The sequence below is a fragment of the Anabrus simplex genome, chromosome 7 (assembly GCF_040414725.1).
Source record: "Anabrus simplex isolate iqAnaSimp1 chromosome 7, ASM4041472v1, whole genome shotgun sequence".
Taxonomy (NCBI): domain Eukaryota; kingdom Metazoa; phylum Arthropoda; class Insecta; order Orthoptera; family Tettigoniidae; genus Anabrus; species Anabrus simplex.
Window position 1 is genome coordinate 112346381 of NC_090271.1, and position 20550 is coordinate 112366930.

A 20550-nucleotide genomic window follows, 5' to 3' on the forward strand; every position below is an offset into this window, starting at 1 on the left:
GACCAGTTGGAAAACTGGGAAGAAGGTGGATGGATCAGATTTGGAAGGACATTAGAGAAGCTGGATTGGATGTGGCGAAGTAATGGAGCAGGAAAAGTGGAAGGACAGAAAGGAGTGGAGGAGGCTTGTTAACCATACCTGGGCGACTAGAGTGGGACATTGATGATGATGATGATGAAGATGATGATGATGATATGCAAGAAGACCATAACCTACTGTTTGCTTCTGTAAGTCTCAGGCTGAAGAAATGCCATTTAAAGGGTAGTTTTAGTTGGATTGAGATTCAAAATCTTCAAGATCGAGCACTAAGGATGAAGTTCAGACAGCCCTACATGTAAAACTTGAGGAAGTTCAAAACAGTGTGAATGTACTGCTGAAGGAATCACATCAAATCTAATATTAATGATATAAGTCAAGTAAAATGAAAAGATATTGGAAAAAAAGTAAAAACAAGCCCTGGATGACAGAAGAAATATTGAAGCTTATGGACCATAAAAGGTCTTTTAAGAACAAAGATCCTGTAAATTACAAAACTTTGCACACAAACAGTAGAATAACAATTGACTCGATAGTGGATTACAGAAACCATAAGGAAAACTATAGCAACAGTTAAAATAAATAATTGGAGCATGCATTTGAAATGGGTTAAGGCACATGTAGGTGTACCAGGCAATGAGTAGGCTGATAAACTAGCAAAAGAAGCAGTAAAATTAAATGAAATCAGTTATGACAAACTATCCATAAGACAGCTCCAGGGTTTGATCAACCCTGCAAGGTATGGTCAATGCTCAATCGACTCAGGACGGGACACGGAAGATGTGGGGATTCACTTTTTAAATGGCGAATGCTCTCCTCGCCACTATGCGACTGTGGTGCACCAATACAAACTATTAAACACATCAGGGAGGAATGCAGCATCAGAGCATATGGAGGGCGATATGAAGACTTCTTGATGGCAACCCCAAAATGTATTGAGTACATACAAGATCTAGATATTTGTTTGTAGATTGGTTCATTGGTTATTTTTGTTCATTTGTAATAACGTATTTGTATGTCATTTGCTAAATAAATAATAATAATATCCATCAACACAGTTAAAAGTAACTTCAGGAGAGAGTCTATTAAGGAATGGCAGTGAAAATGGGAAGAAACTTCAAAAGGTACAATCACAAAGGAATTCTTTCCAACGGTTGAAACAATGAAAGAATAAAAGGGATATGTACAAAATCTCTTCATGGACTATAGAAATGTGGCTTATGGTGCTCAGGCAGATGACGGTAAGGATATCACATGGGCAGAAGTGGAGTATGCCATAAAGACAGCAAAGAATGGGAAGATTCCAGACCCTGATGAGATGTATGCTGAGATACTGAAACTGATTGAGAAAGAAAAATCCCCTTAATTATCATTTAATCTATTCAGCAGTATTCACTGAAGTGGAACCATTCATCGTGGCTAGCTCAAATCAACTTTCATAACATTGCCTAAGAAATTAAATGTAAAATTCTGCAATGAATATAGAATGATTAGTTTGATTAGCCATTTTCTGAAAATATTCCTAAAGGATCTAAATTCTCAAATTTGAGAATTTGTCATGAATGTGAGGAGAATGTTGGGAACCTCACAGTTCAGCTTTAGAAATGGCTTTTGCGCTAGAGGAGCATTATTCAATCTGCAGGTATTAATCCAACAGTGCTGGGATGTCAATGCTGATGTTTTTGCTTGTTTCATAAACTATGTAAAAGCTTTCGATACAGTCCGCCATAATGAACTTATGAACATTCTTCAATAATTAGGGCTTGGTGGGTGTTATTGATAATCTCTAGGGGAATAAGAGTGACGGCATAAGAGTTGATGGCTGTGTCTTGGAAGAAGTGTTAATTATGAAAGGAGTTTGCCAAGGCTGCATTCTTTCACCAGCGTTTTTCAACATCTATTCAGAAAATATTTTTCTAGATGTTCTTTGCAGAAAGACTCAAAGAGTTGTGGTTAAGTCGCGTGAAAATTATTACGTTAGTAGTCGCACACAGAGGTAACCTCCGGGGTTAAAAATTGGTGTCATTTTCGTCCTTTGAGGTGTTGTTTTGGCATGTTTGTTTGCAGTATTCTTCGGTATAATTAAAAGAAACCCTTTGAAGTACTTGCAGGTTATTTTTACACAGTTAGTTTGATCTAAAAGCAGAATACTGTAGAACTTAACTATGTCGAATGATCTTATGATATTAAATTCGTGAGACTCACCATTACATTACGACGATCACATCCTATGAAATATAAAATAATGTTTTTCTAAAATAAGTTTAGAAGAACAAAACAACAAGGCCACCGACCTCCAAAATAAAAAATTATGCGCTAAAATATAAGGTAATTTACTTAATCGCACACGGAGGAAACGTCCAGACAATGTCACTCATCACAACAATGATCCTACACTCGAACACAGGATGCACGATCACACCGAAATGCTGACAGGACGAGTCGAAATTAACAAAGAGAAAGGTATAGGGATGGGGAGACCCACAGTTTGGCTGGGAAGTTCAGTACCATGCAAAATGTAATCAGCCTGGAGGAAATCTCCGTGAGCGACTAATGAAAGGTTAATGGAGTCATCGTGAATACTGGTAACTTCAGGTATGCCATTGCCACTGTCCTATGTGCAACAAATCTCCAGGATCTACAGGAATTATTTAATGTCACTGAAGCCAGCAATGCCATGGGCTTGAGGCTGAATGTAAAGCAGACCAAATGGATGGTTGTAAGTAGGAAAGATGATGGTATTCAGGGTATTCTCAAAGCAGAAAAAGACCGGATTGTGAGAGTGGCAGGATTTAAATACCTGGGATGTCACATTAATGATGACCAGGACGTTGGTCCTAAGATCCATTGCAGAATTGAGCAGGCCAGAAATTCTTTCCAGAAACTTAGAAAACTTTTGACAAGCTGTGACCTTTCCATTACACTACGGACATGACTACTCCAGTACTATATTTTCAGCATCCTACTATATGGCACTGAAGCATGGACACTAACTGAGACCACATGCAGGATATTGCAAGCATTGGAAATGTAGACATACCAAAGGATGCTGAAGATACCTTGGACAGCTAAAATGACAAATATAGAAGTTTTGCACCATATGAACAAAGAACCAGAAATTCTCACTACCATCAAATGGGAAATTAATGGTAAACGTGGTCCGGGACAAAGTAGATCATTATGGCTTGGCAACTTGAGCCAGTGATTTGGGGCGACGTACCTTACTCTATTCGGAATAGCTATCAACAAACAGCAGATCATGCTACTGTACCGATCACCAATGTTCTGTGAGGACATGGCACATGAAGAAAGGTAAGAATATTTATTGAGTTATGGTTAAGATTTGTTCACATTTGTTTCTTAAGAACTATGAGTATCTTCCTGTATTTGTTAAGTTTTGCAACCATATTAAAGTAGTGCAGCCATTCCCCATCTAGGATGGTCTGAAGCATCAGATTTTACAAGTATTAATTAAATGGACAATCCAAGCTAGCTTCTTTTGTTAAAGAATATCTTTAAAGTTTCTCTTAACCAGCTATTTTGCAGGGGTTTTCATTTTAAAGAATAAGTTTTGTAACTGCTAATTTTAAACTATACTTAAATAGGGCTAATTTAAGAGAAAGGTCAAGGAAAGGTCAAGAGAAAGTGAACAGTTTTTATCTTGGTGTACCAAACCTTTTGGTACACTATGGCATAATGAAAATAACAAAAATCTTACCTTTGTGGCAAGTTTATCACATTATCACACCATCTGCACAGCAACTGAAAAGTGTCCTGAGCACTAGTCCACCAAACAGAGAAATTAGCTGATCCAGAACATCTGTTTGAAGAGAAAGAAGTCTTGACAAAAACCTCAGAATGATGGTTCACACATGGTAATGTTATATACTCTATTAGTTTCATGGTCCGTATTGATAGTTCAAGTACAAGTATGAAGGATGTATTCTTATGTAAATAATATTGACACTTTATAAAATAAGGTATTGATTAGGTGGAGAACTCATCCTTTATACTTGTACATGGTAATGTTTGCATTGTGTATAAAGGAAAACTAATGTTATTTCAACTGCGTTATTAAAGGCTACTGGATAAATTTGTTGGACTCTTTAACAGTTTATTCATATGATATATTGTATATAATATGTGCATAATATACATTGTTGTTCTGTAACTGCTGTAACATTTCCCAACATGGGTGGCCTGTGCTGCACGCTGATTGAACAGATTGCAGTGAATTACTATCACTTCCCAAGAGCCTTGATCGATGTTTTTTTTTCAATCTTAACAATATAAAGAACTATGCAATTTTATTGACATAATGTGAATTGGGTAAATCTGTATTAAAGAGTATGTCAAGAAATATGACAAGATCAGTAATACTAATTTTGATGCTGATTTTTATGAGAAAGTGTCTCTTCAGTTTCTCTTTTAGAAAGTCTATATATAACCTGGTATTTCAGTTTTATTTTCTTTACCTTATCTTGTTTGTTTGTTTGTTTGTTTGTTTGTTTGTTTGTTTGTTTGTTTGTTTGTTTGTTTGTTTGTTTGTTTGTTTGAATACCTAACAAGTAATATGTAAGTGTGTTCACAGTTGGCTACAGACAGACTCTTTTTGATTGGAGTTCATCAGGCAGTACAATTACATGCCGCAACAAGTGACCAGCCTATATATCTTTATGAATTTGCTTTCGAAGGAGCCTTTGCTATCACCAAACCAATCATAGGTAGTCCACTATATCGAGGTGGGTAACTGATTTGACAATGGATTTAATTAATACCATCCATGTTTGTTTGTTTGTTTGTTTTCATAATGGGTAGATGTAAGTAGCAAAAGCTCATCTCTATTAAATAAAGCCAAAAGCCTAACTGCCTGACTCAGTGACATTTAATGTTTACTCACTTTCAGATGAGCTAGAAACTTGAAATTTGGCAAACTGACAGCTATTAGGCTTTAACCAAAGAAAGAATTCCAAAAAGTTCAAATTTTTAAGTTTTACCCCCGTCCCCTCTCAAGAAACAAAATGGCTGACACGAACTTCTATGTGCACTAGAAAATTGAAAGCAAAATTATAGCTCTTGGCCTGCAACCATTGGAGGAATTCCAAAAAGTTACAATGTTTAACCTTTTACCTCCAAAAAATATTGAAATGTTGAGGCAATTTTTCATGACGGCGCAGGCCATCGTTTCAAAGTATTTTGTGGCTAAACGGTAAGTCATTTAGCAAAACGGTGCCCATCATGAAGAGATCTACAACATTGATCCTATGTCTTTTAGTCGTGTCGATCCCTCATGCCTAAGATGGAGTTGTATTTTCTAATTTTACATCAATTTTGAACATTTTGCATAATTAATTCTACTGTTTGGCACACTTATAAGACTGATAGAATCAAGACATATGGCAGGCTCTTTGGGTTATCACCCATGATTCTAGCTGCCATGCAAGTATGGAAAAATGAAAGAAATATGTGGAAACTGTTCTCAAATTTCAGCCTAATCTAGGTTTCTAAACCAGTCTAAAGTGTACTGGATGCAGATATGAAAAAATGTCAAAGAACCAAAGTGTAGATCGTTTCATCCACAGTAAGCCTCACAAGTTTCAAGACTGTAACTGTCCATTAGGAGAGGAAAATAATTTGTGATCCTGTGAAAAACGTACGAAATTTGCCTCAGATCGAAACGTTTACCTCTATCTATACTAAAAATTGCCATTATATAAGAAAATGTAATAGGACCAGATATATAGCCCACTAAAATGGCTGGCTGGTGGTGCAATCCATTTCACAGTATGACGTACCATTTTGCCACAGTAATTTTCCAAATGGCCACTTCTAACACAGAGCAACTGGGGGTTTGGTAGTAGAGCCCCCAACAAACAAAGGTGAGTAAATATATGTATAGATAAGAGCAAAAGGAAAGCTTTATTGAATAGCTGATATAGTCACTTATTTGCTGTGGACTAAAGTGACATCTATTCAAGACTGGAATATTGCCGTGAATTCCTCTGAACACATACTTTGTGAATATTAAATTTGGCCAAGTTAACAGATCCTGTCAACTAGCTGTGCAGTTGCACGTTCCACTCCACCTGCATGTTACGTAAGTGTAGAACATTTGCCCCCAAGAGGCATTGGCACATAAATGTGTGGTTGTACACACTAGTCAGAGTGCAAAGCATTGTGCTAGTGCTGGAAATGGAGCAGTTTTCTCCGGAAGAACTAATTTGCATTCGTTCATTTGATGGCCTCTGGTAGCCTCCTATTGAAGATTATGTTTAGAGAACTTCAAAATAAGTGCTGCTTGTATAAGATTGATTGATTGATTGATTGATTGATATTTATTTCATCAATTTATTTATTTATTTATTTATTTATTTATTTATTTATTTATTTATTTATTTATTTATAATTTCAAATTTTTACTTTTTTAATTTTACAATCTGCTTTATATCGCACCGACACAGATATTTCTTATGGAGATGATGGAATAGGATAGGGCTACGAGTGGGAAGGAAGCAACCGTGGCCTTAATTAAGGTACAGCTCCAGTGTTTGCCCAGTGTGAAAATGAAAAACTACAGGAAACCATCTTCATGTTTGCTGACAGTGGGGTTCGAACCCACTATCTCCCGAATGTAAGCTGATAGCTACATGACCCAAACCACACAGCCACTTGCTCAGTTTAAAATGACTTAATCTAAGAGTAGGCCTATTAGATTTACTAATTGAAAGAATATGTCAAAAAGATACAAATATCAAGAAGACACTGAAATTTTGCTTTCAGTGTAGAGGTGAAGAAAAGGAGTAGCAAGAAGAAGAAAATGATCCATGAAAAGAAGAGGAAAATAATAATGAAGATGAACTAGACAGAGGAGTTTTGAGGTCACAACTAGATGATTCATTTATGTTTTCCTAGAATTTCAACACAGGCATACTGTATTTAAAAGATGTGTTGCTAGACATGTTTCTGACTTCCACTGGAAAGAGATTCTATCATTGAGCTGTAGTAATGGTGAATGATATAGTGTGGAGTGTCATTCTGTATACAGAAATACAGAAATGTGCATCCATGGTGGTGCAGGACAGGGTATTTTTGTTATGGTCTGTGGAAAGGAGTTTGATGTGATCACTGAGAAAGGCAGGTTGAGAAATTTAAAGAATTTAATGCAAAAAGCAAAGAGTATGGAATGTGTGGTTCTCCTGCAAGTGAAGCCACTGGGCCACCGAGTCACTTATATGATGGAGTGATATGGTTAGTGTAATGAAGACCACAGGAAAACATCATATGAACATTCTGAATTCACTATAATTTCCCTCCCAATTCTACTCCTGGATTATTTTTAGCTATTTGTTATAATCAGAGTGAGATAATGCAAATGATTAATCAAGAATCTGCTTTAGTTTAAAATGGAAATTGAATTTACTGAGAGGATGTAGCATTCCATATATTTTTCTGCAGACCAGGACAGATTTTCATCAAATATTAACCTGCCAGTAGTCGCTAGGATGGAAGTAACGTGAGTGGTCACGCGTTGAGCAAATTGCTCATGGTATGATATGCTGTCTTTACATAATAAATACCAACCAATTTCAAGCGAAAATGCATTAACACATGAAATGAACATAAGAATAAATCTCAAATGGTTATAAAAGATATTAAAAATTACAAATAAGGTTTTTATACATATGGTAATTTGCGACATGTTCTCGTTATTTACTTCTTAACTTAGAACTGTCTGAGAGTAATAGGTTAAATTAAGTCATCACTTACTATTGCTTCACTTACAACTTTCATTATAATTTTCCTCTGCTGGTCCTGCGCATCGTACACATGTGAAACTTGTATGTTCATTGCAGATTGGCAGCCGGCACTTGGAACAAGTTCTCTTTGTCTGCCAATTTTTCTTTCTTGGGCACAAACCTCACATTCCTTCCACAGGAAGTGGCATACTTTCCTCCTCAGTCATGCCTGCAATGTGCTTGATCAGCCGAACAAGTGTTAGTGACAAATTTGGAATAGAAGCCCTTGTAAATAGATGGGTTTTCACAAGTTCCATTGCTAAGTTCTTCAGATAGGCACGACGATCCAGTAGAGTTCCTGTATTCGGTTTGAAAATGATGTAGCTGTTTATGGATCCTACGCTCATTAGTGTGAAGAATACTGTTAGTGGCCATCTGTTACTGATTCGTGACACTGAATGTGTAGCCTTCATCTCATCTACTACATCAACACCCCCTTTTGTCAAGTTATAAAATGTTATGACTTCAGGTTTGTTGGCATCACCTGGTTCTTCATTGTTAGTGTTGGTGTTGTGCATAGTAGACAGGATTAGGATGATTCTCCTTGGTTTTGGCATTTAAGATATCAGAAGGCATTTTTTGCCATAGACAAACATACTGCTGGATGGGGGTTTGTCTCTCACTGGATGGGGGTCTGTCTCTCACATGTAACAACTCAAGAGGGATCTGAGGCTTATTTTTTCTTAGAGTTCCTAATATAGTTAGTCTCTGGTTCTTCAGAAGGTCTTCTGCCAGCTCAATAGATGTAAAATAATTATCCATTGTCACATTGTGACCAGTGTTGACAATTGGTGTTACGAGTTGTTTCACCACGCTGCTTGGTTAGTTGTCAATTTGGAAAGGCCCTTTGGGTTGTTTACCTGCATAGATCTCCATGTTACTTGTATAAAACACTCTGGAATCTACTAATGCATAGATTTTTATGCCATACTTGGCAGGTTTCTTGGCCATACACTGCCTAAATTTGCAACGACCTCGAAAAGGTTGCAGCATTTCGTCGATTGTTTGTGTATTCCCCTATCTAGTAATGGATGTTGCATTTAGCCACGAACTCTTCAGAAACGCATCCTATTGGTTCCAAATTGTCAGTCAGTATTCTGTATTCACGTATATCTAAACTGTCAAATCTAAGAGCTCTAAGGAGTAAATAGAACCGTCTCATGGTCATCGTTGCCTGGAAAGAATATGGGGTTGTTCCAGCATCACACCGTAACTCTTGTAAATTTAAATGCTGAGTCCTTTTGAATCCTGACATATAGAGCAATCCTAGAAGGGCATATATTTCTTCTACAGTTGTATCCATACAATCACATGGATGTGAATAACTGACCCTCATTTTCTTTATACATTTATTTGTGCAAGTAGTGAGTTCATTTATAACTGTATCTGGAAAAAACAATTCTCAGCTTTCTAAAATAGTTTGAGCATCTTTTACAATGCCATTTACACAAGGAGGATGAGTCACTATATTTGCAGCACAAGTACATGAGCATGGATTTCTTCTTGGTGGGTGTCTGCCCCACTTTGTCACCTTCCCCTATATAAACATTGTCACTAAACAGAAAATTCTCATTTACCTCCAACATAGGTTGCTCGCCAGCTACAGATTGCTCTCCAGGTACAGTTCCATTACCCCATTCTTCTGTCTTGGACTGTTCAGTATCCATGTTGTGTTCAGTGTGTTCACTTTCACAGTCCAAGTCACTGCTTTCTCCCTGAAGTTGATCACTAGGAATTTCATCAAACAAAGTTAAAATGTCACAACTTGAAGCGTTCATCGAGCACTAATTCCACAACACATTAATACTATAAGTTGCTAAGAACTGTTTCAATTATGAAACAACATACAACAATAGTGAAACTATAACACACGCAGAAATTAGCACCAATGCGACAGATTGTGCGTGATGCAGTGCTCACTGTTGACGGTCGCTGATAATTCCTCCCTCCCTGTCCCTTCTCAACATCACAGATGTACCTTTCAATGCATCCGTCCTTCTCTCAAAACTGCTGTACAAAGGTACATCAGGGCTCAGGTTTGAAAATACATGCTGTATAAAAGAGCAGATGATTTTCAATGACTGAGCATTTTGCTCATATAGCGATCACTGGCGGGTTTAAACCAAGATTCCTAACATTTTGGCTATACTGTTGCTGTATGAGAGTGCCGTTTATGGACAACTGTGGTAATGCCATTTGAGTTTGCAAAATAGACCTAATTAAGTGTAATCAATAATTATTGACTGTGATTCTGATGGATTCAATTTCAACCCATGAAATTTGGCTCATATGTCTATGGTCATCAAGTCTTTAATCAAGTGTAGTGTTTCTGAGTGTAGGTTTCTGGGCTTACTATGTATACCTGTAAGTCATCTGTGTTTAAGTGGTATTTATAATGTTTTAATTTGGACCTATGCCATTTACATATGAAGAGGAAAAATAGGGAGCTCAGTACACATCCTTGTAGTATGCCCATGTCAACCGTATGCCAATTTGAATATCCATTGTTATTGTTAAGTTCATACTGCCACCAGCTGGTGAGGTAGGAATTGATCCAGTACTCTTGCAGATAAATTTAAATTCCTTAATTTGGATATAAGTATGTGTCTGTCAACAGTGTCGAAAGCTTTATTGAAGCGCGAGTCAGAGCCAGTGGTCAAAGTAGAGGGAAGTTACAGGTACTCCGTGTGACCGTAGAATGCCAATCCACCTGAAGTCGAGGGTCTACCAAACTGTGGCAGCATGCAACACAGAATGCTGGCCCATGAGCAAAACTACCAAAAGTTGACTTCAGGCAATTGAAATGCACATGGTTCACTGGACAATGGATGTCTCTCTCAAGGACCACATCCAAAGCAGTACTCTTAGGCAGCAATTTGTTACAACTCCCATTCAAGATAAAATGTGTGAAAAGCGAATATGATGATTTGGCCATGTCTTATGGGAAGCATCTGGAACAGTCACCAATAGATCTTACAACCATGCCGTTGATGGCCAACAACCCAAGAAAAGATGGCTGGACTCTATCAATGAGGACATGAAAATTTAGAGCATTCGCTAACTGATGCCCAGGACCTAGCAAAGTGGCTATTGAAGATTCCAAAAGTGAACCCTGGTTCAGTGGGATTTTGTAAAATTTTGATTTAACAGAATTCAGCATTCACATGGCAGTCCAATTGCAATAAAAGGAATTACTGTATTACCACTTAGAAAAAAGACAACTCTGCTTTTCTCTGGTGACAAAAAATGCCTGTCCATTATAAAAATGATGTGTGCTCTCCTGTTAGCTACAACCACCTTGATCTGAGTCCCAAAGATTGCAGGCTCAAGATTTGACTGCCTGAACTGGCAATTCTGAGGTAGCATTTACCAGCTTAAAGTCGTGCTTAGGGGAAAGGAAAATCATTAGCCTGAAGACTGATATGAGGTCTTACAATAATGCTGTTCTTCCAATTCTTCTGTACAGTTACAAAAGCTGGACACTGTTAGCTGCAGATGTGCATAAGCTGGAGTGTTTTCAAATGCAATGTTTATGTAGAATTCTTTACATCTCACTTTTAGACAATTGGCAAAACTTGCAGATTAGAAAGGCATGTTGACATGTTCTATTCAACTGATCATTAAGGATAAAATAGAGTTGCAACTTCATTTGTTTGAACACATCTACCGAATGGAAGAAACCCAAATTCCAAAATAAAAGTCTTCCTAATGATGCGGCCAACATAAGAGATTTTACAGTTCTTTTTTTAATAATCAAACAAGTTCCTGACTGACATTTGTTCCTCTAAGTCCCTGTTCATTGGCTTGTAAAATATGTAAATATTTTCAACATTCTCTGGTTAGCCCACATCTCAAATGGTTTCAGATATGTTCAATGAGCTCTCTTGATGGTAAGAGTTTCTACACCATATCATAGAATAGCCAGACATGACCATCTATTTTTTAAACATCCTTGCAAACAAAGGATTGCAGTTTTTCAAATATATATCTTTCTGTTGTTATCCCTTGTTTCACTTCTTTTTCAGGATGAAGTTGTTCAATGATGATAGTACCTAGATACCTGAAATTCTCATTGCAGTGTAATTAAGCCAGGAGATCACAAGGATTGCCTGTTAGCCTTTATCTTCTAGGCTTTGGTTGTTCACTATGGGGACATATATCACTTAAAGTATGTCACCAAATGAGTGGCTGCACAGTTTGGGTTCAAATCCCATTCTTGTCAGTCCTGAAGATGGTTTTCTGTCGTTTCCCATTTTCACACAAGGCTGGGGCTGTAGCTTAATTAAGCCCATAGCGACTTCCTTTCCACTCTGAAAATGTTCCTACATTATCGTTGTTGTAATATCTATCTGTGGTGTAGGTGCGATGTAAAGCAAACTATAAAAAAAAAATGTCACAAATGCAAAAACAGTAATCATTGTCCATGAGAATATCACATGCACTGAAACAGGCTCAATTCTAGACAACCTCCTGCCAGGACTGCGAATGGTCTGACAGACATTAACTTTCTTATTGGATATATGATCTTCTTCTTCTTCTTCTTCTTCTTCTCATTGGATGTTGGCTGTCATCAGGGAGATCTGGTTCTTGCTCTCAGCAACTCAGAAAAGAGTGGGGGTACTGAGCCCACACTATTCTCGTATATTCCATAGCCAAGATATTCTCCTTCTTCCCCTACTTCTCCTTACCTTGTAAAATAAGCTCAAGGAGTCTGTACTTATCATTTCAAACGACATGACCAAGGAACTCAAGTTTCTTCCTTTTGATGTTGTGTATGACCTCTAGCTCTTTGTTCAGGCATAGGAATACTTCAATGTTACGTATTCTGTCAACCCGTGATATTCTGAACAAGCGTCAGTAGCACCACATTTCAAGGATCAAAGTTTTTTGGTGGTATTCTCTGTTAGGGTCCAAGTCTCGGCAGACCTAGAAATGAGTAAAATAATAATAACAACATTATTTGTTTTATGTTCCATTAAGTACTTATACAATTTCAAAGATGGCAAGGTGCCAGAATTTTGTCCTGCACGAGTTCTTTTATATGGTGATAAATCTACCAACACCAGGCTGACATATTTGAGCCCCTTCAAACACCACCGGATCGAACCGGGATCAAACATCTCAAATTGAGTTCAAGAGGCCAGCAGGCCCTATTGCCTGAGCTACATGCAAGCTCAAAACTATGTGATGCTAATTGCATGGCCAACTTGTTCAGTAATGAGTTAATAGACCTCCACTATGGCTGAATAATTTTCTCAGAGGCAGCGTTAAATTTGATACCCTGAATATGATGCGCAGAATCTGGCCAATGCTGAATATCTTATATCTTTCTTCATCTTGTTCTTCTTTCCTTACACTGCATGTAAGCAATGTTCATAATACCTTATGCTAAATAAATAATACAAGGTGTTTATCTTCAATTGCAACACTACCCTTGTTCCCCTTCTTACAACTTCCTCCCGACCCCTCCACCTGTCCCCGCCCACTCTCTGTGAAATCTCTTATATGCAATTCTATTTACTGTTCTTATGTTTGTAGTGCTTCGTACAGACTTTCATTTCTGCTAATGTGTTCTCCATAGAAGATTTTTTTTTTTTTTTACTTTCGTAAAACGTGTGCTATTAGCACACACTCATATAAAAAATATTTTCCAACATATTATTGTACATTTAATCAGCCAAAGAGTCCCTTTGTTGGACTGGTGGCCCGCTGCCCTCACGGGGAAAATGAAAAAACTATTTTTAAAAAAATACAAGGTGTTGCACGAAATGTCATACACTGAAAATTGTTTGTAAAATTAGTAATTGCAGGTTCAGAACTATCTCATTTTGTGATGAGAAACCCAGTTCCTGCAAGGCTACATACATGTCATACATGCTGACCAGATTGCAGTTATGCAACATGATGGACAAAAGTTTCTTGAGGTGCAAACAGAAGGTGATAATGGTGCTGTATTTTGCAAAAACAAAGATTTAAGCCCAGTTACAGGAACATTTTTGTGTTCATTTTGTTATTCAGTGCACTCCTTTCTGGCAGACAGTATTTAACCTAATTCCTACATTTCCTTGTATAGTCGCCATAAGACCGATCTGCGTCAGTGCAACATAAAACAAATTGTAAAAAGGAAAACCTTTTCCTTGTGGAGCAAAGGGCATTCAGGAAAGATCTTCACTCTGTAAATTTTGCAGCCAGGTCTTTTACTTCATCCCAGGTTTTCCCAATTCCAATCAATTCCTCTTTAACTGTTAGCCTCCAAGTTTCTCTAGATCTTCCATGCTTCCTTCCTCCTTTTCTACTGCTCTGGCCTGTTTTCTTAATGTGTGCCCTATCCATCCCCATTTTCTTTTCCTTATTTCTAGGTGAGTGGATTTCTGGCTGCTTTCCTTTGACAGTGTGCAAATAACCACCAGATTTGACAGTATATTGGAGAGAAAATGTCCCCATGTCAAACTCCTCTGGTCATCAGAAATCAATTTGGTCTTGGTTTGAAGTTCTTCTAAATCCACTAGAACATCTTTCCTCAAGTTGGGCAACTTTCACTGTTCAGTTCCAAAAATATTGCAGTCCTACTTTTCCCTCTATAAACTAACAGCACATTACAGACATAGACCAGTGACAAGGTATGGTACATCCAGTTGGCCATGTGGGTTGTTGCAGCAAGTCATGCTGTGCTGCACAACACATGCTCACTGACAAGGTGAACATTTATGATGCTGTGAACAAAGAGAATGTTTGATTTTGGGGAAGAGAACAGCCCAATATTATATATAAGGTGGAAAATCGTGGTTTGAAAGTGTGTGTGAGTTGTAATTTCCAACCATGAAATTAATGGGTCAGTTTTTTTCTTTTCTTTTTTCAATTTATTTTCAACAACATGGTCAGCAGTATGCAGGACATGGACATGTTGCAAAAGAGTTTCCTTCCAAAACTCTTGGCAACAAGACTATCATTGGAGACACAATGGTTCATACAGAACAAAGTTTGTCTGTATACAGCAAAATCATTCTGCATTCCCTGCATTGATATTCTGCATGCTGTGTGATGATGATGAATATCCCAAACACTTCACGGAGGTTCAATCTAGCCTCACCACTAATCCCTGTGGGGATATTTAAAAGAGACAATGTTACGTCTGGTCAACACTGCTTTATGGAGTGGAGACTTGGACTGTCAAAACTTCCTTCATGAACAGATTAGAAGCCTTTGAAATGTGGTTACATAGGAGAATGCTTAGATTACCTTGAACAGATTTTGTAACAAATAATGAAGTGTTAAAGAGAGCTAGAGCTGAGTGTAAGGTGGCAAACATCATTGAATCTTGGAAAACAGCTTATTTAGGCCATGTTCTATGAGGTAGAAAGCATGGGCTTCTACAACTCATACAGAAGGCAAGCAAGGGACTGGTAGAACACCAATGTTATGGCTCCGAAACATCAAAGACTGGACTTGCATCAATAACACTGAACAATTCTTCAAGTTAACCAAAGAAAGGGGTCCCTTTTCTAGGGTAATCGCCAACATCTGGAGGACCAAATACTGCATTTGAAGAAGAAGAAGAAGAAGAAGAAGAAATAGCCACTAAAAAGAAAAAAAAAAAGTTCTGTAATTGCAAGCAGCTACTGTGATATTTTCCATTGGGTTAGCTGAGGACTTGTGTAGTAAAGTGGTCACAAATATGAAGGTTCATCTCAGAGAAATTTTACACTGAAAATGTGGACATGATGAGCATATACTGCATGCTGAACAACCATGCACATGAATATTTTAATACCAAGATGTAAAGAGGGTGTAGTAGTATATTAAACATTATGCACCATTTTTCAGTGTATGACATTTTGTGCACTACTCTGTATCTGAAGCATCTGGCTCTTTCAATTTGTTAGCTGTTCAGGTGTAAGTTATGACTGGAATGTATCTGAGTACAAAATTTCACTGACATACCTCCAATGTTTTTTCATGATGAGTCAAGTTTCTTTACTTCATACATTATAAACTTCTGAACTAGTTTAAACTTACATAATGTGTAGTTTACTAATTGTATGTATGCTACTATGATCGCAGGTGTATGTCATGCTGATGAACTCTTTTACATCCACGCTGTGTCGAAGGTCCCCTACAATCTGTTCACACTTGCTCCAGAAATGCTGACTTTACGGAGGATGGTGACAATGTGGACTAACTTCGCTAAATTTGGGTGAGAATAAATGAGTTAGTAATATCCTCAGCATTAAAGAGCACAAGGAGTAGTATACAGTCTATTTGTTACTATCAGATGTACTTAGAAATATAATATCATTTCAAATGCACTATTATGGGGTTTCATTATCCCCATAAGAGAGTCATCAACAAACATATGACCTCAGTATCCAGATTTTATTTACCAATATCAAAAAACACACAAAATATCACATAGAGACTAAAAACTAATTTAACCTAAGAAACTCATGTTCAGTAATTACAAATCAAAGGAATAAATAATAAACTTCAGAGACAGAGAGAGAGAGAGAGCAACAGAACTTGCTTTCAACAGATCTTCCAGTGTGCATTTATGGGGCAAAGACTGCTTCTGTACAGATACTGAGCTGTTCTTTCAACTCCATAGTCACATACTGTTGACTCAAACATGTTCCATATCTTTAAATTGTCCCAGACCTTGCAACTCCCACTCAGAGCCTATTCAGATTTTTCCAAACAGGCCATTTCTCATTATGTCCAGTGGCTAAGTTCACAGATTGTTCCAATCAGTGATATTCAGCCCTTTCTTTCCACATACTGGTCCCCAACTGGATTACCAGTTGGTGAAAGCTCTTTGGATAGCTTCAGGTATCACAAAAAAGTTATGTTTGATGTTCAAACAGTAGTCACAGTATTTAGATTGAAAATAGTGCTCGAGGTTTACACCCTCCCAAGTTACTTGAAGTTTCCTAGAGGCCTATTAGTTTCTGAAGTGGATTGGATACTGTTCATGTTTGGCTTGAGATGGTTCTCATGGCAGTATGTGCTCAGTTTAACTAGGGCTTCATACAATTCCTATTCAACCTATTCAAAATATTGACAAATCTTCTGGAATTCTTGATGGGGTTGCTGGCCATTGGTAAAACTACTGAACAAAATTGGAGCTAGAAAACTACCCTGTGTTCTCAATTGGCTGTGTTGTCCCTGAAAATCAATTGGCTTACATTTTCCCCCAAGGTTTTGTTTGAAGCTGTGCTCAGGGGTTGAAATTTAAAATTTAACAAACCTTAATAGTGATTAAACATTTCTTTGAAGTAATTTTTAAACCATTCTATCAGTAGCATAACTATCCTCTACAAAAGTAAGCCACGAACAGTAGATAGCTTGACTGCCTAACAAACTTGCAACAAGAATTGCTCTTATACTATTTATGCTCAACAGAAATGAGGAGTCTAGATGCAAAAGTCACATTCTCTACTTTTTCCAAAAACTTCTTCAATTTATTTTAGCAAGTGAATTTCTTAGAGACTATGCTCTTGTTGGAGGCTGTAGTTAATTATACCTTTTTGTATGAATTATTTTTCTTTATTTATATGTTTTATATCTGAAAAATAGCTTCTACATTTTTGGAGAATATGCCTTTTGCATGGAAACATTGGAGACTGTGAGTTTTGTAACTGAACAACTTGCAGAATATTACTTTTGGCATCAAGCAAAATGAATTACTTCAGGCAAAGAAAAAAAAAAGGACAAGTTTACCAAAGTATGTTTTAAATATAGACAAATGAAACAAATTGTATTGTTGAATTCAAGTACCATATATTATTTATTGTTAAATACTTAACATACGATATTATTATTTTTTCCAAAATCCTCTTTGAATGACCAGAAGCTGTCCAATGATTAGCTGACAGGGAGAATGTGCTCTCTGAAATTGAACAGTATGGAGTATGTCAGTTTTACATCTAAAGTGAATTCTTGGCACTTGAAAACCACTGGATATTGTTTGTTTTGCTTTCCAATACTAAGATAGCCATGAGTAGATTGGAACAAGGAACAAGAATGCATTGCCAAGTCGATTTTGAAAATAAAATAAAATGGAGAATGTGACTTTTGCATCTAGCCAGCTCAATAAATAAGCTCGCACAACAATGGAAGATTGTAAGAAGGGACTGACAAGAGTTTCCAACAGAAACATCGTATCATAGTTTCCGATTCCTTGTATCCTGGTTGTATGTAGATTTCTATTTTTTCAAAACAATATTATTTATTGCTTAGGCCTAGTTAACCATTAATAAAAATATTTTTAACATTTAACAAGAAGACTGTAAACTTTTCATGAAATACATTGAATCTGGTCACTTCTTCATGAAACAGAATGATGTCACCTAGTATTTTCAATCCAACCTCTGGCAGTGCTATGTAAAGCCGCCTCAACTCTGTATTTTAGAACACAGCCAAAGAAAAGGATGGCCTTGTATGTCATTAGAATAAGAAGAGAAGAAGGTAGATGCTAGAAGCTCACATTGTTGATAGATTTCTATTTAGAATCTTTAACCCGCGAGTGGTCGCTAGCCGAAATGTAACGTGAATGGTTGTGCATGAGACTTTCTCCCACATTAAAATAATTATGACATTTTTCACAGTTTTGTGGGGAGTAAGGCTGAAATTTACTACTGAAATGAAACGCAAGTTCTACCTTATATATTTTAGATAAAAATGAAAAGATAAGCTGTTTATTAAAGACACAAATTGCTACTTAAAATAACATATGCAATGTACATAAAAATAACTTCCGTCCTGAAGTTGTAAAAAATAAAATCTCACACATGCATTATTTCTAGTAATATTTACATACAAAGCAAGGTTTCTGAACACAATAACACTTTCAAAAACAAGAAGTGCTCATAATACAAATACTAACGTGTACAACAGGAGTAAGTTTCCTGCTTCACTTCAACATAACACCAACACCATTAGTCGCGCGATGAGAGAAACTCTCACGCAGCGCGCATGGACATATACTGTAGAAACCTTTGTTCTGACTAGGGGAGGTGGGGCATACCCTTCAAATGTGAATCGCTCTACTTACGACAGTTATAAATGCAGCTAGAAGAGGAAACAGTCACCTCCCTTTCATCACTGTGAAGTAATGTCACAGTAAAAAATAATGTGAGAGAAAATCTCATATAGCGACCACTCGTGGGTTAAACAATGATACTTTGTAAGGTATTTTAAAATTGTCTCCATGTAAAATATTATAACAACAAATGGTTAAATGATGTATTGTCAGTTACTTATAAACAGTTAATTCCCTGTACAACACTGAGCTCGAAAAAAAATGATTACAGGAACCCGACCCCGAAACAATCTACTCTCCTGCCTGTAACATGGAGACCATATACACCTGAGGATCCTGCCTACCTTCTCATAGACCGGCAGCTAACAGTGGGAAGAAATATTGAGGAGAAAAGGATGAAATTCTGGGACGGTGTCTACAAGCGCTATGCCAATTTTAGTCGTTAGAATAAAATATGGTAGCACAAGTTTGAAATGATTTGAGATCAATTTTAATTGTGAGAATGTTTTTCCTTACTGTACACCTTAACAATGATTGATAATAATCTCTGATACATTCATACTGGAATTATATTCTAAGTAAAAATCCTTAATAAAATTTTAATTTTGAATGGGGATCTGTTATTTCATGCTCTGTTATCATGACTTCAGCTGTTCCTCCGACAAGAATGTTGTTGGAGACAAGACAGTCTCCACAGCATCTCCCTACCCTGAAGAATATGTAACTACAGTAGACCCAGTTTTTTATTGAGAAGAAAGGATGAAAGGGCAATGGAATTTGTATGTGATGTGTAAGAACCTCCCACTCATTGCATATTTTATCTTGCATGCCTTTAGTTTCAGCCTTTAATTCCCTATGATTTCTGATCAACCTACTCTAAAAGAAAGTTGTTTCAGATCTCAGTGACCAACCATCTTGTTTGCAGAATTGCTGGATCAAAATAATTTCATCATCGACAGGAAGGGGTCAAAACTATACAGTCATATGTCTGCAATTCAAATATCTATAACTCAAATTTTCAGTACCTCTAAGAAATTTCTGTTTCCCACTTAAATCTTATGTATCTTATATATCATTTTCTATAACTCAAAGTTCTTTTACATTTATTTTTTGATATCTCAAGAGATATTTCAAGCCCAGATGTAACATATTTTAGAACGATCTGCTGCTTAGAAAGCTGGCTACCATCCGAGTCACATTCTCCACATGAGAATCGAAGTGCATTTCATATAATAACAGTGGGTGCACACTGTATCAAATGCATGTTCAATGCCCAGAAATACTGTTAGAAGCTGTATGAGGTGAATAGCAGTGATAATGTCATAAGCCAAGCGCAGTACCTGTAGAGAGGCACAACGCTTGGATCTGAAACCAAATTGCTCCTTCATCCTCAAACTGTCACATCTACCGAAGCGTCCTTGGATTCAGAGGTGAGTCCATCTGTCTAGATATGTTCCCCGCTCGACTTTGTGTTAGGATGTCAAAAACATATCAGATGTAAGGCTTTTCAGGCGTTTGCTCTATTAACCAGCGTTTCGTCTTAGGTCTGACCCTAGACGCATCAGAGTGGGATGTGTCAGACCCTACCCACTGACACTGGGGTGTATGCAGGTGAACTTATCAGAAGCCCTTATAAGAGGCACAGTCTGGTAACAGCATATGGGAGGTAAATCTCCACAATGG

The 20550-nt window shown here is 37.2% G+C and overlaps 2 protein-coding genes across 5 annotated transcripts in view; one reads left to right on the forward strand and one right to left on the reverse strand.

Moving 5' to 3' along the window:
• The window catches only part of LOC136877723 (juvenile hormone esterase), a 78184-nt gene extending 58762 nt beyond the window's left edge, over positions 1-19422 (forward strand). For both annotated transcript variants that reach the window (XM_067151932.2, XM_068228609.1), the window contains exons 6-8: positions 4628-4778; positions 15894-16026; positions 19139-19422. In XM_067151932.2, the coding sequence (XP_067008033.2) occupies positions 4628-4778; positions 15894-16026; positions 19139-19313 (459 nt within the window). In that variant the 3' untranslated portion in view covers positions 19314-19422. The remainder of the gene's footprint in view (positions 1-4627; positions 4779-15893; positions 16027-19138) is intronic.
• The window catches only part of LOC137501521 (uncharacterized), an 88131-nt gene that overhangs the window by 8112 nt on the left and 59469 nt on the right, over positions 1-20550 (reverse strand). Inside the window, exons 1-2 of one of the 3 annotated variants that reach the window (XR_011018588.1) lie at positions 9410-9582; positions 3755-3856 (exon numbers count right to left, since the gene is read on the reverse strand). Coding sequence is in view for 2 of the 3 variants with exons in the window: in XM_068228610.1 (XP_068084711.1) it covers positions 3755-3856 (102 nt within the window). In the remaining variant the exon portion in view is untranslated. Of the gene's footprint in view, positions 1-3754; positions 3857-9409; positions 9583-17652; positions 17716-20550 lie in introns of those variants that run through there. The other 2 variants (XM_068228610.1, XM_068228611.1) reach the window with 2 other exon arrangements.